The sequence below is a fragment of the Ricinus communis genome, chromosome 6, assembly GCF_019578655.1.
Source record: "Ricinus communis isolate WT05 ecotype wild-type chromosome 6, ASM1957865v1, whole genome shotgun sequence".
NCBI lineage: Eukaryota > Viridiplantae > Streptophyta > Magnoliopsida > Malpighiales > Euphorbiaceae > Ricinus > Ricinus communis.
This window is the reverse complement of record NC_063261.1, coordinates 24,171,095-24,191,442: the sequence shown is the minus strand read 5'-3', so window position 1 is coordinate 24,191,442 and position 20,348 is coordinate 24,171,095. Positions and strand designations below refer to the sequence as shown.

The 20,348-nt window shown below is 29.5% G+C and overlaps 1 protein-coding gene and 1 non-coding gene across 2 annotated transcripts; one reads left to right on the top strand and one right to left on the bottom strand.

The window, feature by feature from the left end:
• Nucleotides 1-2,667: 2,667 nt before the first annotated feature.
• Nucleotides 2,668-2,741, bottom strand: TRNAR-UCG. The gene has a single exon. It is a non-coding gene; the product is annotated as a tRNA-Arg (tRNA).
• A 13,148-nt stretch (nt 2,742-15,889) lies between these two features.
• LOC8267796 (trihelix transcription factor PTL) lies at nt 15,890-19,117 on the top strand. Its single transcript, XM_015726419.3, has 2 exons — nt 15,890-16,575; nt 17,548-19,117. The coding sequence occupies exons 1-2, from the start codon at nt 16,058-16,060 to the stop codon at nt 18,845-18,847; spliced, it is 1,818 nt and encodes a 605-aa protein (XP_015581905.1). The 5' UTR covers nt 15,890-16,057; the 3' UTR covers nt 18,848-19,117.
• Nucleotides 19,118-20,348: the final 1,231 nt, after the last annotated feature.

Below are 20,348 nucleotides of genomic sequence, written 5' to 3'. Positions count from 1 at the left end.
TTTGGACAAAAAGAATTAATTTCCCCCAAAGATCAGCTGGTTAGTGTGCGTATAAGACACGCTCTAGATTATAAACTAAACATAATAATAATAATAATAATTGTTGTTTCTTTGTTTTTGTTTTTGTTTTTCTTGAGCAGAATTAATTTTTTTCTTAATTTATACAAAAGGTGAATATTAAATATAAAATGTTATTGAGAAATTCTATTATGTGGCCCACTCAAATTCTAATTATTCCCGTTCTATATTTTGCAAAATTCTTAAAAAAATCTAAATCCAAATCTCATTTTCTCTATGTCTTAAGAAAAGCTATTTCAGAATATGCTCTTTCATACATTAAAAATAAAAAGGCAAAGAATTAAGCCATTAGCACAAAGTGAACGGTCAAAAATCAGTATGTACTTTTGATGGCTTTGTCATTTATGCAATTTTCATAGACTTCACTCCTTTTCCTAGTCCTCCATCGTACCCACTGAGCAATGGCATACGGCAGAATATCCGTTCATTGAAAGATATTTAAATCTAAATCTGATTAAGAGATATGTAATCGAACTCGATTCAAATTCATTTAAAAAATTATCTTTATTATCTGAATTTATTTTAAATTTGAATATATATATATATTAGTACTTGATTAAAATTTATTTAAATTAAATATATTTTATAGATATTATAATGAATAGCATGTATCATTCCCGTTAAATATCTGCTTATATAAACATTTGGATAATTAAATGAACAATTGTTTATAGAAACTGTTTATAATAATTATATTCTAAAATATATTAATAAAAATTAATGAAAAAAAATAAATATAAACTAATCAAATCTAAGTATCAAACATTAAATATTTAATGTATTAATACAACCAAGAATAAATTTAATAAAATCTAAAAACCAAATAAGATGTAATAAAATTAACATAATCGGGTTTGCGTAAGGGTGCTAAAATGGGTCATGACATGCGAACCTGATTTGTTAAACACGAAAAAAATACAGGTTAAAGTTGAACTTTAACAAGTCCGAGTCAGTAAATGGATTGATTTGCTTATGTTATGGCTTGAAACAAGTTGTGTAACGGGTTGACTCGCGAACCCGTTATAACCCATTTAATTTTTCGTGTCGTGCTGAGTTGTGTTAACCCGACTCACCCATTTATAACCCGTAAATTTTTTTATTTATTTAAATAAATAAAAATAACTATATATACAAATAAAAATAAAACTACGTAATTTTAAAAAAACTATATAATTTTAATGTATCAAACTAAACAAAACCTATGACAAACTAAACCTTTATTCTATTCTCTTCTTCTCATCTCTAACTCACATCAATCCTCTCAAAGCCTCCACCACCCACCCTTACAAATCATCTTCTTCACATCGTTATTGCTGTCATCCACGCTGCCGCTGATGTCTTCCACACTGCCGTTGTTGTCTTCCATGCCGCCTCACGCTGCCGCTGCTGCTGTTGTTGCCCTTGCTGCTGCTATCGACGCTCTTGCTGCCATCGTCCTTGTTGTTGTTGTCCTTGCCGCCATCGTTGTTAGGTATTGTTGTAGTTTTAATATACTTCTATAGTGTTTTAGCTAAATAACATATTTTATTTTTAAAAAGTTCTTTTATCAACTAAAATTGGAAATGGAACTTTAGTGTTTGTTTGATCTACTTGAATTTTTATAATTTGGTAGAGGCTGAATGTTTTGGAAAAATGGAAGCCTATTGTTTGAATTAAGTTCTGATAATAGCTAACATTTGCTATTTTTTTGGTAAAATGAAAGCCTATAATTTTCTAGAATTTGAGTTTTACAATTTTAGGCTAATTTTTATTTTATTAAGTTCTTATTTGAATATGAAGTATGTAGTTAGTTTTTGGATGATAGCCTGTTGGCTTTTTATTTATTACTCCTTTTGTTTTATTTTATAAATGTAAAATTGGAGTTGAAAGAACTTTCAAAAGAAATCATGAAATTTAGCATAGAGTCATTGGATTTGAAAAAGATGTTGTTACTTCATTTAATTCTAGAATTTAGAATCTTAGATGAACTTTAAATGAGTTTTGCATTATAATTTGGTATTATGTATAATGAACTTTAAGGATACAATATTGATGGCTGATTGGAGTAAAAAGTTGTCAAATATTTATCAATCAATACTTTTTAATTATGAAATACTTTTTTTTGTCATAATTTTTATTTACATACCTCTTTTATCTTAAAAGAACCACATATTAAAAACTTTAGAATATTGAAACCACAATATATTTTTTTACTTATTCCTAAAAAAAAAGGTAAGATATCAAAAATTTAAAATATCACACATTAAATTAAAAGATTTCTAAATTTACTTTTTCAACACCAATAACAATTTCAAATACACCAAATATGTTTCATTCGTAAGGGAAAAATACATGCATGAACGAAGTAATATATACATAAAAGATATTAGTATTTATATAAGGAGAATATTTTAAAAATCAACAAAAATAATGAAAAAAAAAAAAAGAGAAACTAAAGAAAGAAATCTAAAGAATTTATAATTATAGAGTAAACAAATCAGAAGAATTCTAGAGGATAAAAAAAAAAGAAAATCTTCATTGCTTGAATAAGTAAATAAAAATGAATTAATAGAAATTAAATAACATCAAAACAATGACGTAAAATTTGGTCGACCACAGTGGGAGTCGAACCCACGACCTTTTGATCCGAAGTCAAACGCGCTAATCCACTGCGCTATGCGGTCAATTTGTTTCTTCTCTGGAACAAATTGTACAAGTCGTCTAGAATTTATCTAAAATATAAACATATAAACTACTCTCTAAGAAAATACTTACAAATAATTAATAAAATCACATACACCATTGAATTTGAGAGACAAATACATCCATGAAAATAATTATTATAGTACTCTACTTGATCATTTATGAATGAAAACAATAAAACAACTTTACAATTGATTTTTTGAATATATTTATTTTTTTACTTTCAAGTTTTGTTTTCTTGAGGGAAATTTCAACCAAATTTAACTTTCACATAAGCTTATCTCTAAATTTCATTTTAGGTTACATTTTACAAGAATTTCTGAGTTTCATTTCTATAGCTTTTAAACTGTCTTGACTATTTTTCCCCCTTTTTTTGGATATTTTATTAGACTTTCAATTTATTTAAACTTAAATTAAATTTTTTTTAATCTATTTTCAACTATATATATGGTGTCTTCAATTTTAAGTTAATTTTTTAAAGCAATTTGGGGTCAAATTACTGAATTAAATAAAAAAAGATATCTCTAATATACAACCCAAAAAAAATCACATACTAAAAATAATGAATCTTATTTTTTCAGATATTTATAAAAGGATTATTAATATTATTTTCCTTTTGGTGGATAAGGGAGGATGGAATCATGGAACCTTCAATCTTATCATCTTATCTTAGGAATGGTTTTGCAGCCAACCACCACATTTGTCCCCTGAAAAAGACCTTATTCAAGTTTTTTTTTGTTTTCCTCAATTCCAATTAAAAAACAATATGTCCCTTCATTAATGGCAATTGGGACAGGAAAATTATTATTCTATATTTCATGGTTTTCTTACTTTTATGTATAGTAGGAAAAGAAATTCTTCTTTAACTAATTCTAATTACCTACTATATATTATATCAAATTATTGAATAAAATGATGTATATTTAATTTTTTTTAAATAGTAATAATAATTGATCATATAAACCTTCATATTGTGATTTATATTTTGTAAATGCTAAAATTTAGGTTAAAATTAGTAGCTCAAATTTTTAAAGTTTAATCTTTTATGGGTTCAAATTAAAATATGAGTTGAGGCATTACTAAAAATATTTAAAAATATGCGTGACTTGTTTGACTTTTTAAAATTTTAATAGCATCTATTCATTTAATTATAGTTTTGTTCTAACTCGAATAAAAAGTAATTTAGAGATGAAATTCGATAGAAAAAAATATCTTAGAAGTCTAATAAAAATAATAAATTAAAAAGTTCTAAGATTCTAAGAACTATTAAAAATATTTCTAATGCAAAACCAACAAAAAATAATTGATATTATTGGTTTGATTTATAATATTTTATTGATTCTTATTTGAGTTAGGTTTTCCTAGCCTTCTCTCGCAGGGTCAAGAGGACTAAAATTGATGTCAATTGTAGAACCACTGTTTACTGATTTTTCTGACATAAAATTCCCATTGTTAGAATAGTGTAAGCATTTTATTTGACATGTTTATACTTTGAAAATATTTCCCTTGCACCTTATTCTTTTTTTTTTTTTTAAATTCCAGGAAGAAAATGTAATATTGTTTTATGATGTGACATGTTTATACTTTGGAAATATTTCCATTGAATTTGAGATTTTAGTAAGAATTAATGTACACATAATATTATGCATACTCTAGTTTTAAGTATTATCATTACTGAAGTAGTGGAGTATTTGGTCTAATTAATTTTTAGAAAAAATATAAATAAATATATGTTGTGGGCGCTTTTGTACTTAGACTGTGGTTTTTTTCATCACAATATGATTTGTTTTTCTTATGTTTTTACTATCTTATAAATTAATATTTTTAAATTTTTATAATTTAATATTAATATAATATTTATTTTTAATAATAAAATTATTTTATAAGTAATTTACTATCAAATAAACTATTATAATATTTCTAAAAATATTTTAATTTTATTTTAAAAGTTATTTTATTTTATTTCTAGTAAAATTAAAAATATATATTTTAATTTTATTTAACATAAATTCGATGTAATTGGTTATTTACTAAATCACTTAATAAGTGATTTTGTTATTAACAATGAGTATTATACTATTATTAAATTATAGAAATCTAAAGTCATTAGTTTGTAAGATATTAAATATGTAAGAAAATTAAATCACATGATATTTCTTTATCACGAAAAGAAATACAATCTCTTAAATATAAAAATGTCAACTAAATAGTACTATTTACGAAAACTAAATTAATTTATATAATTGATTAAGGATAAAAATTTCCATTTACTTGATTAGGATTTAGGAGATCCTAAACTTAATTGAGTTTGGGCTATGAATGTTTCCCAAAAATAAAACTCAATTTGGACCGTATTGTGAACAAACTCAAAGTTAATCATTGGGCTTAATTAGCTCCCCAACTTTATTTATTTCAGTGGTGCTTCACAAAAACAAAATCAGTAACTCTTTCATTTCTTTAACTAAATTATTTATTTCTCTATTAGGGTCTATTTTTACCCTTTTTCTTCACTTAATTACTAGTTAATTTTAGATGATACCATCATTTTCTTTCGAACTTAACTAAAAAACAATTTACATACTTAATTTCGTTGAATTTCATTTTTGTGAAACAGATTTGAATTTAAAATCGTGATGTTAGATTGGTACCCAATCTTTAAATTCCAATTGAAGAATTTTATATCTTTTCTTTCTAAATTCTGATTTATTTTTCTGTTATATTCTTATCATCTGACAAATATATTAATTTATAGATTTGTTAACTCTAAACTTAAAGTGTTAGCATCAATTAATCAGTTATTGATCAAACTATATTTATGATACAATTAATCAAACATTTTGATTTTTCATCAATTTTTATTTTATATAATAACTTAAAAATGTGCATAAAATATTTATAGTTTTTAACCATATTAAATATAAAATTTTCTCTAGTAGATTTTTCAATATCTTAGAATTCTTTCCTTTTTATTTAGTTAACTAACAGATTAATAATAAAGATATAGTTAATATATCTTCTTTTGTAATTAAAAATAATTTAACTAGAAAACTAATTTTCAGTTAATATTTATTTATATTAAATATATAATAAATATAAAAACTACACATCCACACTATTAATATATACTAATAATTAGACCCCATATATATATATATATTATATATTAGTATTATTTGAATGAAATTAATTTTTTTTAAGTGAAACTAATATCACAAATGCAATTTACTTGTTTTATATATTTAGCTTTTCAGTTTTTAAAAATGATTTTCTTTTTTTCATCTGAGAAAAAATAAATAATTGGAGAAAAAATGTCTCCAGTAATTTTATGTTTTGTCATATATGTGAGAGAGAAATAGAACTGTAGATTATAGGAAAACGTGAGCCGTCCGATGAAATATGACTGAAAACTGAAGGGAGACAAAAGGCAAACTAAGAAGATTATCTAATTATGCCATACAAAAAGGGCCCCTCCTTTTCTTCAAAAAAAAAAAAAGATTTCTTCTCTTCCCTATCAGAATCAGTCATCATCACAGCCCTATCCCATCACACCCGTCCAATATTATTTTAATCAATTCCTTTTTATCTTCTGGGGTCCACAGCTTTCGGTCCCACACCATCAACTAGGTCCGTACGATTCGTTTTGACATGATGTATGCAGTGATTTACAGCTGTTAAAAAATATAATAAGTGGGACCCACATTTCCCTTTTAGGCAAAGACAAAAACGCCTTCCCTTCTTGGGGGTGGGGCCTCAAACCCCCTCTTCTCTCTCTCTCTCTCTCTCTCTCTCTCTTATTTTCTTTTTCCACCCTAAATAAACCCCACTTAATTATTAGTTCGAAATCATTTCCCTTTTATTTTTTTTATTAATTAAAACTTTAATCATTCTCCCTCCTCTTATATAAAGTGGATTTAATATTTAAGATGAGATTTTGTATTTCTATATTGTCAAATATTTCTAAATTAGTTAATATATTTATTAAAATTATATAAGTTAGTATTTCTTTTATCAATATATTTTATGTTTACTCGATTTGAATAAATTTTTAAATTTTAAATTATCTATTTTATAAAAAATCAATCGAATTTAATTTGCTTTAAATATTATCAAAAGTGGAAATCCATCATTATATTACATACTATATGCTACATTATTAAACTATTTTATTTTAACATTGTGCATATTGAATGATTATTACAAATATCGTTTATATATACAAATCAGAAACAAGAAAAGTATTAAATTATACTAATAAATTGACACGTAAAAAGTAATAAACTAATAAATTGAAAAATGATTCGATTAAAATAAAAAATATCAAAATAAGTTTTGAGTGAAATTGGTTTATATTTATCATATTATTATCTAAATCTTATGATTATCTAATATAAACTAATTCAATTTCAAACTATTTTTATCAATAAATATAATATATTTTTTTATAGCTTTTGCGGCAATATTTTATTTTTTAATGAAGCAATTGGCTTTTACAGTAATATTTTATTCTTTAATGGAACATTTGTTTTCTTCTCTTTTTCATTGAATTAATAAAAATTGTTTGTGTTAATTGGTATTCTAACTTGATTGTCGAGTTGTAGTGTTCCTCTTCATCTCTTATGTCATTCTGCTCCTTCATTATCTCCTTGGCTGTTAGCAACAGTGAAAGTTGATGTTGGACACGGTACTCTTGAGAGTGATTATCCTCTCAAGTCTCTGTCATTGGATCATTTCTTTAGCCTATAATACAACCTCCTTTATTTACGTATGTCTGTGCCTTAGCCTATTGGTGACTTTTGGCATGATTTTTAGCCATACACCGTAGCCTATTAGCCCTATCTTTTGGAGCTCTAGGGTTTCCTTTCAAGTGTTTCATGAATTTTAAGATACCATATTTATTTATTTTTAAATAAATACATAAAATTATTAAAAATTATTGTAACTTCGGCACCTTAGTGTTATAGTCATCATGCTACTCATGTACTTCAAGCATGCCAACGTTCATTTTCCCATTATATCTTTTTGTCATTATATTTTTATATTTACAAATTATAAAATCTGCCTAGTGAATGATATTGTTGCTCATTGTGTATTGATTTAACTCTTAATTTCCTATGGCTTTTTTACATAAGAATTGAGAAGTTTATATATAAAACAAATTAACATATCTTCTAAATATTCCGAATACTATTCTACTATTTCTTCAAAATCATGTCCTCTTTATCTGAATATTAAATTACAATTTTCTCAAATAATATATAATTTCCTTTTTTTTTTTAAGAAAATTCACTAGTGAAGTAGTTGTTATTTTGAGTTTCACCCTCTGTATTTTTATCGTTAAGGATCAAAACGTACATGAGATACTTCTTCGAGGACTGAATGAACATGGCCTATACAAGTTACCATCTTCATCAGGAGCTCAAGTCAACAATATGGCACAAAATTTCTCTTGAAGATTGACATGGTAAATTAGGTCAATTTGAGAATAATAAATACGACTAGCAGTCTATTTTGTGACGTTCTAAAGATATTTGTTTACATAGAATTAAATTAGACTAACATTTAGTTTACATCTAGACATTTGCTAAAACTAGCTATATATTTGCGACCTAACTTTGAAGTCAAATTCCGATATAATGTTATGATGAGTCTGTCGCATTAGTTCAATTACTATGAGAATTTGATCATCTCCTAGTTAATTATAAATCCAATTTTCAATGTCAACTCCAATAGTTACCTAGATGTTAGAACCCGTGTGGAAATTTGGCTAGAGAAGGAGTCCGATGAGGACAGTAAATGGGCACTGGGGCAAAGAAAGAATACCTGATTAAGGAGCGGTGGAATGTGGACGCGTGCCTTCTGGTATTGAAAGTGTTTTGCAAAACCACAATGGCCACTTTATTTGTCACGACCCCACCCGTGGGCCCGTGACCGGCACTAGGGAATGGGTAGGCTTAAGGCCACCGAAACCCGTAGTAAGCCTGACACTCACTGATTTAAACAAATCTCATCTCAAATTAATATTATTAAAGCCACAATTTATCTTAATAGTTACACTTTACAAAATTACTTCGGTCTACCAGAAAAACTAGGCGAGACCCGAAGCTCAGAAAATTTACAACTGATACATCTACTATTTACTACTGCGGAGAATCTAAGATTTACCAATTTACATACCAAATCAAATACATCACCCGATGATGAAGGAGTCGGGTTACTGAATAAGAGTCGCAGGAGAACTATGATCACGAATCTGAAAAGCAGTAAAAATGAGGTATGGGTCTAGAGTGAGTTAAAATCAAATAATCTAGGGACTATTGCTTCTTCTCAGAAAACATAGATTATTCAAATCAGTATATCAAACCATACTATAATCATACCCTACTATTTCCTTCACATAAAATATTAATCATTCGAATCAAAATATCAACCATGCACGTAAATACAATCCATATTATAATCATACCATAATAAATAAATAAATGAATAAAAATATATTTTTACTTTTACGGGATGAGTGGCTCGGTAGAACCCTAAACCCCAAAATCTAGTAGCCATTCGGCTCTCTTAATCCAATAAGACTGGCCCACCAGAGCAATGCTCGACCGGGGACCTTACCTCCGGTCACTTAAGTATCCAAATAAGAAATCTAGTAGCCATTCGGCTCTCTTAATCCAATAAGACTGGCCCCCAAGAGCAATGCTCGACCGGGGACCTTACCTCCGGTCAGTCACTTAAGTATCCAAATAAGCCCCGAGAGCAATGCTCGACCGGGGACCTTACCTCCGACGAATTTACACAAATCAGCCCAGAGAGCCATGCTCGACTAGGGCAAACCCATGAAAATCTTATTACATGTCCATGATCATTCTGCGGTATCGGTGGCATGTTCTACAAGCCACATTTCCCAATTCGCAATCATCACATATAATAAATATCATTGTATAATGAAGTCATTCAACCATATCAAATTAATGATTAACAATTAAGAGTAAAACATCGCAACTCGGGTGGAAAACTGATAATATTTGGAATTATTATAACATACTAATAATAATATTTATATTATTTCAAATATTAATAATCAAGTGAAATCATTTATTTTGCGATACTAATAATCATATTAAGCACAAATTCTAAATAGCATATTAAAATCAGACTAGCAATAGCGCAAAGATTAAATGACTTTAACTCACAGGTTTGGCGACCTCCTAGCTCTGCTCCGGTGCCTCGGTAGGAGCGAGCCGAACAAACTGACAATCTAATCACGGAAAATAATTTATCAAAACGCTGAAACAATCGATCATTAATCCTAGGTCTAGACTCGCAGGGTGGCTAAGAATCTCGACTCGGGAGAATTCTCACCGAAAATCCGTGAACCTCCCCTACAACACGAACATTACCCCCCGTGAAAACGGGTCCAGGACTGCTAGAAAAACACTCCAAATATCCAACAATTTAAACAACGGGAGTCGGGTCCCCAAACTTCACTATTTCCGACTCACACAAAGACAAAATACAAGGCAGGCAAACTGACAGACAATTATTTTTGACTCACAAAAATCATCAAATACTCAAAATAATACAATAGACACAATTAAACCAAGAATTTCTAAAATTAACGGGCTAAAGATAATTACCGAGACGCTCGATCGCTCGGTCGACTTCGCCCTCCGTGGCCGGGAGTCCGATCGACGATCCGAACACACCATCGGACTCACAACCTCGCCCGATTTTCCGATCGACACCCGATCGTCCGGGAGAGATTGCGGACGATCTCGACCGTCGATTTGCAAACGAAATCCGATCGCCCACTAAACCGGTGCCATCGCGAAGCTTGAGCTAAGGAGAGTCGGGATATGTCCTTCGATCATCCATCCTCCGAAACTTCATGGGAAAAGCCCAAAAACGCTGCCTCCACTTGAACTCTCTCCTCCGGTCACCAAAGCAAAGGAAGCTCTCTCCAAGGGGAGTTGATCGCCACCGAGATCGGTAGGAAGGCCAGGAAGCACGCTCAAGCCGCCACGTCGCGATTGGCCGCTGCCGATTGCCTCCACCGCCACCATCGGGCTCGCTTGGCCGCTCGGCACAGCCTCCGTCATCCACCATGGACGCCGGCCTCTCTCTCCTCCCTTTCTTCCTCTTCCTCTTCCCGATTTTCTTTCCTTTCAATATCGACATTAGGCCCCCAAACTTTTCCTTGTTACAACTTGGTCCCTCAACTTTCTTAATTACTTACAATTTCATCCTGCAGAATTCCAATTTGACCCCCAAACTTCTTTTTAGCCTTTCAATTAAGCCCCTAGCTATTTAATTTGGGCCAAATCTGAATTATTGAAAATACACAATTACAAAAATACCCCTGACCGACATATTTATTTATGAAAATACCAAACTCACAAATTTCCATTAAAACCCCATAAAAATAACATTATACTTTCAATCCTTATTCCAAAATAAATTTTCAATTTAGTCCTAACACACAATTAAATTAAATAATCAATTTTCCCAAAATTCTTTTATAAACACATCCTTTACAATTCTACCATAATTTTTCAATATATAATTTTACTTATATAAATATGCATTTGGAAAAATTTTGAATAACCAAAATATAATCATTTCTCAAATAATTTACTTGAATAATTTCTTAAAATTTCAAACTAATTGGGTATAGAAAATAACTCATTTATTTGATTAATATTAAATTTTTTATTAAATCATTTCAAATTAAACCCATTAAAAATAAAGCTAAAATTAACTTAAATAAAAAACTCATTATTAAATATATAAAAAAAATTCCGGGTGTTACATTATTTGTTTATTTTCTTCTCCATCTCGAATCAAGGACTCCAAAGTGGAACTTCTAGCTCCAACTATCGGTTTCTATCAGTTCTCTTTTAGAAAGGATCACAAATTTGACTTAGTTATTGCTATGGGTTGGGTCAACGGTAATATTGAAGACAGACTATAGAAGTTCTGGGACATTCTTGGGGGAAATCAAGGATCTCAAAAGCTTATTTCCCTCTATCACAATTACACACATCTATTGGTCTTGCAATCAAACTGTCGATCCTTTAGCCAAAGTTGTTGAAAGATTGTGCCAGTTCATAGCATGGCTATAATTTTTCCCTTTTCATGTATGCTTTTTACTTTGTAATTTCAGCCTTTTTTTCTATAATTTTGTATTATGCAACTCTGTCTGTAATATGAGTTTTGGGGATTCTTTCATATGCAATTGTGGGTTGTAGATTCCTATCTTTAGATAATAATAATAAAAAGAGCATTTTTTGGCAGACTTTTAAGATGACAAATGTCTAGGATATAAGAATGCATGAATGAATTAAATTGCACATTAAAATGAGATAATAAATAGTTGATTCTATATATAAAGAGTTAAAACTCATCACATGAGACATTTTTTAGTTATTTGATGTGCTAAATTTGAAACAATCTTAGAATGTGTGGTTCCTTGAAAGTTTTGTATCTGTTAAAGGAATAGTTATAATTTTGTTAAGCGTGACTGATAGTTAGCTACAACTACAAAGTTTAGCAATTCCCTTGTGTATTTCACAAACTTTTTTTTCGTCTGATTCTTTTGTAACCCCAATAGCTTCTAATGCAAAATCCCGTCAAATTTTCTTTATAAAAAAGACATCAACAGTTTGCTTTTAATTGGACAGAAAAGGGTGGACTTAATACAATAATGGCAAATTATAATTCATAAACACTTTATGAGGAAAGTAAAACACTTATTTATATAGTTTCCAAAATATTTATACAGTAATGTGTGATATTCTCTTTGGTTTATTTATTTACTGAGTAGATGATAAGCAGTTAAGTCACGCAAGAGAGAGAGGTGGAAGAAAGGGTAAGTTGTATTTTGTAAGTGGATAGGGTCAGCAACGTCTGTTGCAAGCAATCAGAACTGACAATAACTGTACTAAATACTAATATATATACATATACTGTTTCAGGAGACTCAATCCGATGCTTTCCTTCTTCAATTTAATTCTTTGCTTTGCATGAGAAAACTTTAGATAGTTAAAAGAAAAAGCATTCGCATCATATCAGTGGCCGAGGAGATTTATCCAAAATATTCCCTTTCCTCAAATCAGTTTGACAAATTAAATCGTCACATTCTACTGTTTGTTTTTGGATGAAGTATTAAGTCATCAGCTGTTCTTGAACATATATAAATACAGGAGCATAAGTTCTCTCCCGTTGTATAAAGAATAGATTTGTATATAATATAAGTGCTTTAGAATATTTTTGATGGTTGCTAATCATTCATATACTTAAATTCCTTTTCATTGGAATTTAAAGTTTAACAACCCTAATGCTCCCATTCAATTTGTTCCCCTTTTTTTGATACCTTCAAACTGTCCGAACCAACCCTTGTAACATCCGATTTGAAATTATTTATTTCTATATATATATAGTTTATTCTTTATATTATTTATAGTTTATTATTGAATTAGCGGTACAATTATAATGACAAACAATTATATAAAAGTAAAATTCAATTTTTATTAACTAAAGATTTTTCACATTTTGCTTGTCCTGTATTACATCAAACTATTATGTTAGGTTCAACATTAAATATAAAACCGATATCAGAAAAATTAAAATAGTTGGAGCAATAGCCATTTTTTGTTCTATCGAGAGGATTTGTATTCCTTCTTTCTTTAGTAATATATATATTACATAAACAAAAAAAATTATATATATAAAAAGTTTATTTTCCTTTTTATTTTCTTGATCTTTAAAATTTAAAAATAAAAGAATCTTTTAGAAAATCTTTTTATAGGTCGCTTTTTGAAGATTATATATATAATTTGATAATAAAATAGAATTATTGATCGCGAACAGTGATTCGATTGATGATAAAGAAAGAGAATTTATAATTCAGTTCTCCACATTAATGATGAAAAAAAAAGGATTATCAAATTCTATTGAGTCTGACTCATAGTAATCATTTGTCAAAAAATGACTTTGGTTATCAAGTGATTGAAGAATGATGAAAAAAAAAGGATTATCAAATTCTATTGAGTCTGACTCATAGTAATCATTTGTCAAAAAATGACTTTGGTTATCAAGTGATTGAAGAGTGGAGAGCAATTTATTTACAATACTTAGTTGACATTCATAAAAATTATCAAATAAATTATGAGTTGAACACACCCTGTTTAGTAGAACGAAGATTTTTTTATGTTTGCGGATCCCTACTTAAAAATCTATGATTTCTCAGTATTATTTCAAAGATTTGTGAATTTGCCCCAACTATTGCTGGATTAAATGGACCAATTGCAATAGCTAAAATGGGATTACGAATTAATTTTATACAATCTGGATTTCTTTCTTTTCTTTTCTTTTTCCTTTAAATTAATGAATACAGGCACTAATCTTTATATGTATGCGAACACTTTAAACTTGTCTGAAGTACTCATATTTTACATTATCATATAAGTTGACTTGTGTAAACTTGGATATAATTCCTTCAAATTTTGTTACAGTCTTTAATTTGGATATGAAGTTCCTTAAGCAAGTCAACTTGATAGGTCAACTAGCAGTGCCATGCGTACATAATTATTTCTTGTGCTCTTAAAGCATATATCTATTTTTCATTTCCTCAAACATACATGAGACCGCTAATTAACGAGACGTGCATGTCTTTAATTCATTACGAAGCAAATGCAACAATAAGGAATTATACTCGGTAAAGACATGTCTCAATTTTTATTCTTAAAAGAAAATTTTATAAATAAATAAAAAAATATTAAATCGGTTACGTCTCCATTCAACATTCACATTTTAAGAAAATACTTAGTTATTCTAAATTGTTAAATTAGTAACATGTATTATGAATGTTTTATACTGATGTAAAAAAGTAGTGTAGATATCTTATACGTGTATGCGGAGTAGCCCATTATATTTTTATACCTAGTCAAATATTTTATTTTCGGATAGAAAAAGAAGACCCAATCCATTTTTAACTAGCTTAAATAAGGGAATCACATATAGCTAATTTAAAGTTAAAATGGTTTTTGGTTGAAATCCATAGAATTTATTTGTAAATTTAAAATTTATATGCTTTGAATGGAGTAAAAAATTAATTTAGTATTATATATAATCAAATTTGTATGGAATTGATTATAGTTAAACTAAATTCTAATAAAATACATAGAATTTCTAAATGAATTCCATATTAGTAAGTCCGTACATTTTATTACACCACGACTTTATCATTTTTATTTTATTTTATTTTTTTTATATATTTCTTTTTAAATAAAATGAATTTTATTATACATTTTAATCAAACAGAACATTAGGTAATTTAATTATATAGTCATGAGCTAGCAAATCAATTCAAGTATTGATCAGCCGTCAAGTATCTAATCCCAACGGAATTACTCTTTGGACAGTGAATGATTATCAATTATCATATTTGTTATGTAATCATCTTTTACATGGAATTAATTCATTTGTCTGTTGGCAGATATAATACAAATAGAATAAGAATTTTTCTAAATTATGAAATTATTAGATATGATTATATTCTGAATCAAACCACAAAGTCAATAGCTCAATTCATTAGGAAAAATGAATTTGGATGGAATAATTAAATTTGACCTAAAGTAATCAGTTGATAACATACCAATAAATTTGACTTTACAAATATATATATATATTCTTAACAATGATGAAAAGAGAGACCCAAAAATATAAATATAACACTTTATTATAATCCTACTATTATAATCTTAATTGGTCACAATAATTACAGTTCTAAATAGCTTTCCATATTTTTCTATGTTAGGTCTAAATTATTCATGATATATACAACACCACAAATAAAATAAAATAAAATAAAAAGAATGATATATCTGAAACTGTAAACGCGTCATCTAATCAGTGCAAAGAGCATAGGATTACGATCTTCGTGTAATGCTTTGACAATTGTCTGGCTGTGATTGGTCCCTACATTACGTAAATGTTCATATTTTCACTTTCTATTATTATTATTATTATTTTTCTTTCACTTTCTAACAAGAGAGAGAATTGAAGAAGTAGTGATGAAAGAGTAATGAAAGTTGCGGTAGACTCGGATCCTGTCTCCTCTCTAAAAAACTTTTAAAGTTCCAAATTTGTCCATTAGATAATCTCTCTTTCTTTCTCTCATTATTTAAAACAAAACCCAAAAGCAAAGAAAAAGAAAAAAGAACAGAAATTGACTCTCTCTGTCTCTCATTTTCTTCGTTTTCAAAACCTAGTAGTACCATACTACGAGTAGCTACACATGAGTGACCATCATCAGTACGGCTTACCGGATCTCCGGCAACTGATGGCCGGAAGAACCCATCTTCAACCCAGCCCACAACCCACAGCAGAGTCAATAACCTTTTTCCAGAGTAGAAACAATAATCTCGCTCCACAAATAGCACATCACCACCATATTTATCACCATGATTATGGTACGGCGGCAGCAGCTAATGAAGTAATGTTCCCTAGTGGTTTGGTCAAGCTCGGTCATGACCGTTATTGCACCAATGTTACTAGTATTAACCCTACTACTGCTGCTACTGCTGCTGCTACTACTTCTGCAGCTGCTAGTAATGCGACTGCTAGCTTTGTTTCTGGTACTGGTGCTACTTTTTTTGGTCTTGATATGGAGAGTGGTTGGATTGGTAATGATGCAGGGAATAATAGTAGATGGCCAAGGCAAGAAACTCTTACTCTTCTTGAGATCAGATCTAGGCTTGATTCCAGGTTTAGAGAAGCTAATCAAAAGGGTCCCCTTTGGGATGAGGTTTCTAGGTACATTTGTTTACCTTTCATCTCAATAACTAAAATTGCATTGAACTCATTTGTGTTTTTTTCCCTTCCTTTCTCTCTTTCTTGTTACTTGTGTCTTGTTTTTTCCTTTCTTTCTTGTTATTGCATTTGTTCATGATGCTTGATTAAGAACCCTAATTGGTTTTGTTTAAATAAACATGGGGTTTCTTCACTACTTGTCTATTTCCATCTCTCTCTCTCTCTATTTTTTTTTCCTTCCATAAAAAGGGTTGATTTTATTAATAAACATATGGAGGGAAAACCACCCATAAGAAAATTTCATATGGGTGATGAAAGCTACAAATCTTTGTATACTTTTCTTCTTTTTTTTTATTATTATTATTACTTATAGTAATTTTCTTGAATCTAGTACTTTATAATGACAAAAGCAAACTGAGTTAACTGAGAGACTCAGGTGTTTTTCTTTTTTTTCTTTCCCCCTTTATTTCGTGTTCATTAATTGCTTTTTGTTGGACATACATGGGTAGATCCCATAAATGAATAGCTTGTAAGCAGAAGCATTATACAGTTTTTGGAAGATGAGATTGATACCATTTCAGTGTTTCTCAATCTATCACCTATTTTATTTCTTTTTTCTTGAAGCATCAAGTAATTGGATCACTGGGTTTAGCTAATAATAAAATAAATAATAGGTTTTATCTTCACAGTTGATGGGATCTTCAATATGAGGAATTAGTGTTTTTGAATATTTTAATCAGTTGCTTTAATTTATTAGATTTATCATTCCAAGAGAAGCAAGTACATCATAATACTAATAATAATAATAGTACTACTACTACTACTTATAGAACACATTAGTTAATGACTGTTAAAGAATGTTTTGGGAATGTTAATTATTAGTTGAGTAATTATTTGTTTGATTATTATATACATGTACTCATCATCTTGTGTTTAGTAACTCCTATATATGCATGTTCTCTTTGATAATTACAGAATCATGGCTGACGAACATGGTTACCAAAGAAGTGGCAAGAAATGTAGGGAAAAATTTGAGAACTTGTACAAATACTACAAGAAAACAAAGGACGGTAAAGCTGGAAGACAAGATGGGAAACATTACAGATTCTTTCGACAACTTGAAGCTCTTTATGGAGAAACAAGCAATCAAATAGCTTCAGCTTCAGAAACCACTCATTTGACAAATACCAACACTACTTTTCTTTATCAACCACCAAGCAACAATATTAATCAAGAAAATCAAGAATCCTTTCAAGAAACCAACAACAAGCATAGTGAGCAAAGCCTAAGCTTCTCCAACACATCTGAATTTGAGACTTCCTCTTCAGAGAACAATGATGAGGACTTATCTGCTATTGCTTATATGATGAAGCGATCCATGGAGAAACAGAAAGGGTTAAGTACTGAGAGCCAAAGTTATACTTGTACAAAGGCTAAAAAGAACTGGAAAGGAAAGGTTAAAAATTTTGTGGACATTCAAATGAAGAAGTTGCTGGAAAGTCAAGAGGCTTGGATGGAGAGAATGATAAAGACGATTGAAGATAGAGAACAAGAAAGAATGTTTAGAGAGGAAGAGTGGACAAAGCAAGAGTCAGCTCGGTTAGATAGGATACATGAATTCTGGGCTAAAGAAAGAGCATGGATGGAAGCAAGAGATGTTGCTTTAATGGAGATTTTAAGGAAATGCACAGGGAAAGGACTAGACCTATCATCATCGATTGAGAAAATTGCTATAGCAACTCAAAATCATTACAATAACCAAGATCGAAATGCTAAAAAGATTGGAATTGATCATGAAGTACTCAAAGCTAGTAGATGGAGTGAGCCAGAGATTTTTAGCTTAATACAGATCAGAACAACAATGGAATCAAGATTTCAAGAAAGTAGTAATAGTGGGTATTCAAAAGAAAATCTATGGGAAGAGATAGCAGGAAAAATGGCTAATTTGGGGTATGATAGAGGTGTGGATGAGTGTAAAGAGAAATGGAAGAACATGAACGTCTTCTTTAACATGGCAACAGAGGGCGAGGGTTTCAAGAAGAGGAAAGAAGATTTGACAACCAGCAATTATTTTCAACAACTTGATCCTTACAATGGCCAGGAAATAGCTAGACTTGAGGGCATGAACTCATCATCATCACCTACTTCAAACTCATATATGGGTAGCGATCAAATGCATGGGAGCTGCTTTCAAGTTCCAGCAAATGGAGGAGGAGAGCAGTTGTGGAACAAGTATGGCTTGAAGCCGAGAAAGGAGAAGAATCAGCAACTTTAGCACAAGTTAAAACACAAGAAAGGGAAGTTTCATCAACAGTTGTCTCTTCCAAATAATTAGATGTGTAGATTTAACTTGTTAAGAAGGTAATAGATTATAATCATTATTATTATTATTTTTTATTGTTATTGCAATGTGTGACCACTGGGGACATAATTAAATGGTTTTTGTTTATTCGTGTAAGTATATATAATCAAGAACTACTACTGACTTGGGGAATGTTCATTATGGAATTTGCATTTCATGGAAATCATAATCAAAATTTGGGTACAATGTGATTAGATCGAGAAATATATTTGCACCCATTGGTTCAAAAATAGCATTGGTTCTGGTGGTCTTGGTTTGTTTTCTTTTCCTTTGATTAATTATTTCTCTTTCAGTTTCTCAGGCTAAGTTAGGTACAAGTACAATTGGTTAATATAATTTTCTTTTTTCATGTTCAGCCTTATTGGGTGAATATATATATATATATATATATATATATATATATATATATTCACAGTGGTACGGTATCACTAACACTTAGTTTAATAATGATCTATTATATTATTTTCTTTACATGTTTTTGCTGTTTTCACTTTTGCCTATTGATAGCGATAGTTCTTTACATTCTTTTTCACTTTGTTTTATTTACTGATTTGAGTTACCCTCTTGCAGAAATCCCTCGTTGTTATCATTTTCAGTCATTTGTATGTTTCATATGAACTCATTTAGTAAATTAGAATTTCTTTTCATATGATAATTTAGAAGGAAAGTGGTTCATCAAATATATATATATGTATATATCCTCCTTAACAAATACTTGGAAGTAATTTTTGCAGGTTTGGTCTTGTAGAGACTGGCATTCACTAGCACTGATTAGCCATCATGTACTTCTTTTATCTGCCAAATCTATTTAACAACATTATTTAAATGTGAAACCCTTATTCTATATATATATACACACACACACATGCTAGAGAAAAGGAAAAGCTCCAGAGGAAGGAAGATAAGCTTGCTAATGAGTTCATATCAACAAGGTACTGAAGTTACCTATGAATTTTGCTTTGAATTCTCTTCTTGATATAATACTAACTGAATTTCTAGTGTTTCTAATTATATAACTAGACTTAAGTTTCTATCCTATATACAAATTACAGAACGTGGTTCCATAACAAGACAAAAGAAATAAAATGCCCTAAACCAGACTGTTATGAACAGTGTCAGTTTTCTATGTTTTGGTGCAAAAACAATAACTGATGCACGTTCAGACATGGTGGTAACTGGTAACTTATTTTTTGTTTTTCATTCAACTTTATTTAGTAAGTGTTCAACTTGGTCTGAACTTAATTATAATCGACATTTTAGGAACACTGATGTTAGAAATGTAAAAGTTTGTTTTTGGGTATCTTCTAATAACTTAAGTTATATTTTTTTTTGTATAAAACGGTTAGATATATAAAATTATCTTTTAACTTCACTTAATAGCTTAAACTTTTAGGTTTAGTAGATTTTTGATATA